This window comes from Schistosoma mansoni, chromosome 2 (assembly GCF_000237925.1).
Source record: "Schistosoma mansoni strain Puerto Rico chromosome 2, complete genome".
Taxonomy (NCBI): Eukaryota; Metazoa; Platyhelminthes; class Trematoda; order Strigeidida; family Schistosomatidae; genus Schistosoma; species Schistosoma mansoni.
Window position 1 is genome coordinate 1,810,838 of NC_031496.1, and position 7,605 is coordinate 1,818,442.

Below are 7,605 nucleotides of genomic sequence, written 5' to 3' on the forward strand. Positions count from 1 at the left end.
ACACCTACGCCATTGTGATCCATTCTGAGCCATGTCACCTAGAGTTTTCAACTATTGGACACGATAGTCATGCGGACCCAAACCAAGTAGTCTGTATCTACCAACATGGCGCAGACTAGAAGTTAGTACTATCAAGCACTGATGCCACATTTTCGTTTGGCCGCTCCTAACTTTTTTTCAACCATCTCCAATACTAGTCAGCATTGTGCGTCGTGGTAATCGGTGGTTGTTCATGAGTAATACATGGCGCAACCATCTCAGTCGGTAAAGATTTACAGCCTCATCAACTGATTTACCATCATTCCCTAATACCCTGTATCTAATCACACTATTACTTACTTATTGTCCATAGTCTACTATTTTTGTTGTTGTTATATTTCTTCAAATTTTCATTTCCTTATCTATTAAGGTACCGAAAGCAGTCAAATATTTATATAATAATCCAGTGAAACGAATCCCACGTGTTAACGAATCATCAAATATATGTCAATTAACAAATTTACTGGATGAATCCAGTACAGATGATAAGAGTATAGTAAGTTCCTCTTTTTTATTCCTCCCGTTAGTGTTGTGGATTTGATTTATGTTTGATCGGTTAAGTGCTCTGGCGCGAGACTGGTAGGTCCTGAGTTCGAATCTCACGAGGCGTGATCGTAAATACACACTGCTGAGGAGTCCCATAATAGGACGAAACGGCCGTCAAGCAGTGCTTCCAGGTTTTCCATGATGGTCTAGCTTCAATTGACTCATGATCTTTAACTATTTTATTCAATTCCTCCATACAGAATTAGGTAAGATTGATTAGTCACTGAATCGTGATAAATGTCTTGTTTGTTTAGTCTTTAGTTCTGATTGAATTCTGTTGATCATGTTCAAATGTGAACAGTATCTAAGTGACTCAAAATGTTGTAAATATTGTCTTGATGTCAGGTAGTTGGAGATAGTGAACAGGAAATCCCATTCCGTTTAGGTTTCATGCTAGTTGGTACTTCTTAGTAAGCTATTTCTTCAACGAAGTGGATTCAAGCCAAGATCGTTTGGTTTCGAGTTTATAATTTCCTGGCCGGATACTATCAGCAACAGCGTTATATGGCAGAGGACAAACCAGCTTCCAGCTGAAGAGGAAATTAGGAAAAGGCGTTGCTAGCGGACCGGACATACATTAAGGAAATCACCAGACGGCATCACGAGGCAATCTCTAACTTAGAATCCGGAAAGGAAGCGGAAAAGAGGAAGACCAAAGAACACATTACGCCGGGAGATTAAAGCGGATATGAAAAGGATGAATAACAACTGGAACGAACTGGAAAGGATTACTCAGAACAGAGTTGGATGGAGAATGCTTGTGTGCGGTCTATGCTCCTCCACGAGGGGTAATAGGCATTAGTAAGTCAGTAAGCAAGTAAGTAAGTATCAATTACCTGAAATCGCCTAATGTATATAACTTGTCTGTTCTTATTCATTATTCAATCGTTTATTGATTCTAATCATCTTCAATTGATTACTAATCTTTTGTTTCATTCATGTTTTTCTTTGTTTCATTGGCAACCAAAAGTTTGTTCGTGGCCTTTTACAATTTTATTTACAAAATACATTAAAATTACTTTCACCATCATCAAATCGAATACAAACAGATAACAGTACAACGGCTACTGATACTAGTTCGATTATTGTCACTACTCATTCAACAACTTTGTCAACATCATCATTTGAGGCAACTCCTGCTACTATAACAGCAACAACAACAGCTATTGACGACCTCCTCAATAATGATAATAATGATAATACATCCAGTTCATTCGTAATAGATAACAAGACCACGGATGCGTTGAAACTAACTACAGATTCAATTGGAATGGATATTAACAACAGTTTATCAACACTGTCATACAATACAGAAGAGTTATCTAAAGATCTTTCCTTTATTCAAGATAATAATGAAGATTCGTGTCATTCCTTGGAACAATGGAATACAACAGTTATGAATAAATTGAATGATATAACTGATGATAATAGTAGTAAGTTAAAAGAGAAAATATCTTTTCTTTATAACTGTTTTTTTATTTATTTGAACACATAAATATTCTGAGCTATATCTGATAACGTCTCGAGACATTGTGTTGCACCACCTCTAAGACCTCAATCAAGCGGTCGTGAAGTACCAACAGAAGCTAATTCTTTTTAGCTTTCTTTCATATCACGAGACCATGTCATACACTGACCACCTCTCCGCTTTTTTCCAACTAGTCTCAGTATCGGCAAACAATGCACGACGTTCGTAGAATATGTCCAAGCCACCGAAATCAGCGTTTCACGACAGTGACACTAATCGAATTATCGTCACTGTGCCCAAACACATGATGCCGAGCCTCTGCATTAATAACATAGTATTGCCACTGGATGTCAGCAATCCTTTGGAGACAACGATGGTCGAACACAGAGAGTCGTCTAACATCTTTAACTTGGAGAGGCCAGGTTTCATAAGCATAGAGCAAAACTTCTCTCATCGACGCGTTGTAGATCCGACCTTTTACAGCCAGATTAACATCACGAAGGTGCCGAAGATGGCTTAGATTGGCATAAGCCGCTCTGGCCTTCACTATACGTTCATCGATCTCATCACTCACGCCACCTCCAGCGCTTCTGCAGCTACCTAGATACACGCACTTCTCAACTACTTCAATCTGCTCACCATCCAGGGTGAGTACAGGATTAGAATCCTGCCAGTCTTGTAGAATTACTCTGCACTTCGAAGGTGCAAGGCACATACTGTACCTACGGACATAGATTGCCAACTGATTAAGTGCGGATTGCATGGTTTGGGTATCATCACACAGTAAGACAATATCATCCGCATACTCAAGGTCGAGAAGTCTTTCTCCAGGCAACCGATCCACACCACCATTACCTACATCCATCAGAGCTGTTTCCACAATATCATTGATGGCAAAGTTGAAGAGGAATGGTGAGATTGGGCAAGCCTGTCTAACCCCACTTCTTGTACACAACCACTCCAGCGGTAGGTGATCGCAATGTGATCAATCTGAGTACAGGTTTGAGATACAGAGGGAGGACTCCAGGTGGCAGATCGGCGATGACCATGCTGGAAGTTAGTGCTCGCCAAAAACAGGTTGTGGTCTGCGCACAGTTGCAGCAGACGGTCCCCGCTATCTGACCTGCGACCAACAAGTCCCCATCGGCCACCTAGATGACTCTCTTCTGTGCCTAGACATTCGACCTAAGCATTCAAGTCTCCGGGTAGTACTACAATATCTACAATATTTGTAAAGAAGAACAGTTAACTGATGGTAAAACTCATCCTTGATTGCATCCGGGCTGCAATCTGTTGGGTCATAGGCAGAGATAACGAAAAGACATCGTTTCTCACGCTGATTTCTTCTCAGTTTGATGGAACTTTCCAATCTAACAACACATAACCGACTGTTAATGGGGATCCAATCGATTAGTGTTGCCTCAGCTCTAGCGCTTAGTGCAACACTAACGCCAGCAAGACCAGACGAAGATGCCACATGGTCCCCGGATAAACTCATGTAAAACAAGCCTTTTGAAGCGATAGATGGAGAGCGAATTTGTAGTACTTCATTCTGTTTTTTTCTTTTCCTTCTCATGTTACAGTTTAAACCAGGAATCTTTAAGTTGCATAATTTTTGAATATGTTTATAATGTTTGAAGCAATAATATAAAGTAAAATAACCTTCTATATTCAAATTCTATTTTCATACATAGTCCCTTCTAAATTGGCTCGTTTAGATCCTCAATTGTTGTATACATTAGCAGCCCAACGTCTTTATGAACTCTTAGATGTTAACAATCAAAATTCTATTTTACCTAATCAAGACAATATTGAACAGAATAGTTGTAAAAGAAAGAAAGATTCTTCTAAAGCATTAAATATTCCTGAAAGTTGTATTCGTGCAAGAGCTGTCTTAACACCTTGTGATGGAACAAATGGATATGAAACTCGAATGCATTATAGGCAATTAACTGTTGGTACATGTAAGTTTTTTTGTGTTTTTTTAATTTCATACTTTATAGTTTTTGACTGAAAGTAAATCATCATTTCGGATAGCCAATAGGCACATAGTGGGTCATTCTTATTCATCCAATAGGGAAGCTACACTTCGACATTCTAGAATATTCCCCTAGTGGTGATTGGTTGGAATGTCTTCGACTCTTTAGGGGCTTCTTGAGTTTGCCAACGAGCCATCCTTACAGTAAGAAAGCTTATTCTGCTCCTAGTTACTCAGCTTGATAGTTTGAGACATTGTCGTCAAACTTTTCAAGTTCCACTAACTTCTTTTAAGAATGAGATATCTAAATTCATTGATGACTTAGTAATAGTAAGTATTGTCATGTTTGTTTAATCCTTCATACTGATCGAACTATATTGATCAAGGTACAAATAACATGAAACGTAGATGCTTAGTTTACTGCTGATTACCATCAAACCATCTAACATCAAAACATAGTCCACACTATATCAAGTCATTAGAACTAGTCGTAGCTACATTGGAACTTGATCAATAGAGTTCAGTCAGCAAATAAATGAACATTATTTATTATTTATTTGAAAACATACATATTGGTACAAAGAGGCACAAGATACATATGAGCCACACAAATCTCATTTGATTTGTATGAGGGCTGTGATACTTCCCAGACACCCAAACTGAAGCAGGTGGTTTTATTAAGGGGCCACACCCGAACCCTTGATCTAAAGGTCTGATCCACAAGGCAGTAGAGCATCGTGACGAGATGCAATCTCATGGTAGCCGTTGACCAACGATTGATTCATACGCCATTTGTTCCCTCAGTATACTGGAACCCATGTGCATCATTGGTTTGGAATCAGGGTTTTCCAACTCCTCTAGGTGGACTCTCCGTGTCCAGCGACCCGGTTAAAGCGTCAGACGTTTTTTTTCGTCCTCTCAATTTCGTGAACAACACCCTCGCCACGAGAATTCAGTGAATAGGACTTCCCTGGCAGAGACTTATCGGTTAAAGTCTTGAAAGTGTACATCCTAGAGAACTAATATTGATTAGTTTGTTAAGTTCATATTGTCATGGATACTGTGTAAAAGTGTTATCATGTAAAATAAAATATATATTCATCAGTTTAAAGTGACAATTCATTAAACCAGAAAAATAATTTAGGGAGAAAAATAAAGTGAACAAATAAGACATAAGGTTGAGATTATGAGTCAATTAAAGGTAGACCACCATGTAAAACCTGGAAGCACTGGACGACCGTTTCGTCCTATTATGGGACTCCTCAGCAGTGCGCATCCACGATCCCGCTCTCGCGAAATTTGAACCCAGGACCTACTACTCTCGCGCCAGAGCACTTAACCGACAATTGATGTGCGGTTGCTCAAACATCGTGGATTGGTTGAAGTTAGACATTAACACCGTTGGATGCCGGCTCAGTGGTCTATCGGTTAAGTGCTCTGGTGCGAGACTGATAGGTCCTGGGTTCGAATCTCCTGGGGTGGGATCGTGGATGGATGCTGCTGGGAAGCTCCACAATAGGACGAAATGGCCGTCATGCAGTGCTTCCAGGTTTTTCATGGTGGTCTAGCTTCAATTGGCTCATGATTTCAACTAAGAAAAAAGTCTACCTATAAAAGTAATTCTATTCTATCTATATTTCTCTGTGCACAGTGATAACTGCCATTAGTGGTCATTAGTAGATATTCATTATTTCTGGACCCTTCAGTTATGTGTGATTTTTATGAAAATACGTCAGCTCAGTCCTACAGGAGGTTGGTCGCGGCCTGAATAGCTCAGTGGTAGCGTCTCTGACTGTGAAGCTGAGTGACATGGGATCGAATCCGCCAGGGAGCACCAGTTCCCTCAAGATTACAGGTACACCTTGCTGACGAGTGCCAAGTAGCACGAAACTCGGTTCCAGGGTTTCCTGTTGACCACCTCCAACCACCATCTTACCTCAGTAGTTTTTTAATCAAAGTTCAATGTTTATGTAGTTCGTTTTGTATATGAAAGTAACTTTCATCGTAAGCTGACACATCCATTGGTAATTTTTTATAAAGCGGGGACGGCTACATCATAGCCAGTGTTTCATGAAGGTAAAACCAGTATAATTCTCATCAGTATCCTGGAGCACAGTGATCGATGTAAGAGAAGTTTCCGAACATCTAGGTATTAGGTCTTGTAAATAATCCTAGCATAACCGTCGTATACTCGACTGTTTACAGCCAGATTCATTTCATCTCCCATATTATCATCAGTCCTTACATTGCTAACTAGATATATAGTCCTCCTAACTATTTCTTACATCTTACTACAATTAATGGTTTCATACACAGATTTCTTCCAGTTAAATAATTCAGAGTACATTGTATACTTATTATTTATTTATTTATTAAGACACATAAGGAGGCACCAAATAGATATGCACAACACTTCAACATTCGATTTGTATGACGGCTGCAATACTGACTGGGTCTCAAACTAAATCAGGCGGTTTCCTTAGGGGTTCGCACCTAAAGCCTTCGACCTACATGTCTAATCCACAAGACAGTAGAGCAACGTCAGGAGATGCACTCCCATGATAGCCTATCAGCAACAATAAGTTCATACATCATTTGTTCCCTCAGGGTAATGGAGTCCATTTGCACCACTGGCTTGGAATCAGGGTTTTCCAACTCTCTTTGGTGAACTCTCCGTGTCCACTGACCTAGTTAGAGCGTCGAAGTTTCGCATTTCATCCTCTTAACTTCGTAAATAACACCCTCTTCGCAAGAAGGTAATGAGTAGGACTTCACTGGCAATGGTTATGTGTACGTGGACATGTGAGAGCATTTCTCGAGAGTGAGAGAGATCTGCCTCTCCTTACCTTCGATCATTTCAGGACATTCGAGGGCCTTATATTTGTTAACTTTGATCATCAACCGATTATGAACTATTCAAATTTGCTTCATTTACATTCTTCTTCTTTTTTTTGTTTCTATAGCACCAGATTGTCATTTATGTTTAGCTAATTATAATTTATCTTCAACATATAATAATAATGATAAATGTTCATTTGTATCACCACATCATGCTACAATATTCTATGATGATTGGACCCAACATTATGAATTAATTAATTATAGTGAATATGGTACATGTGTAGATGGTATTATCTATGGAAATGATATAGAAAAGAAGTTGATTTATATACCAGAAGTAAGTTCATCCTATTCTTTGATTCAATAAAACTATCCTAATGATGATGATTTATTTGATCTAAAGATCTGATTCACAAAGCAATGGAGCATCGTAAGGAGATGCAGTCCTAATGGTAGACGGTGACGAACGATTGGTTCATACGCTATTTGTTCCTTCTGGATTCTAAAGCCTATGGGCACCATTGGTTTGGAATCAGGGTTATTCAACTCCCCTAGATGGAATTTGCGTGTCCACGAACCCGGTTAAAGCGCCGGACATTTGCTTTTTGTCTTCTCACTTTCGTGTACAACACTCCTGCCACGAGAAGGCAGTGAGTTGGACTTCCCTGGCATAGGCTATATACGCGTGGCCATGTTAGAACATTTTTTGATGGAGAGCGTACTCTTCCTACTT

The 7,605-nt window shown here is 39.5% G+C and overlaps 1 protein-coding gene across 1 annotated transcript in view; it reads left to right on the forward strand.

Moving 5' to 3' along the window:
• The window catches only part of Smp_094380 (putative fyve-containing), a gene marked incomplete at both ends in the record, with an annotated part of 15,899 nt that extends 8,660 nt beyond the window's left edge, over nt 1–7,239 (forward strand). The window contains 4 exons of the mRNA XM_018795294.1: nt 410–535; nt 1,556–2,018; nt 3,748–4,017; nt 6,995–7,239. Of these exons, the coding sequence (XP_018649621.1) occupies nt 410–535; nt 1,556–2,018; nt 3,748–4,017; nt 6,995–7,239 (1,104 nt within the window). The remainder of the gene's footprint in view (nt 1–409; nt 536–1,555; nt 2,019–3,747; nt 4,018–6,994) is intronic.
• Nucleotides 7,240–7,605: the final 366 nt, after the last annotated feature.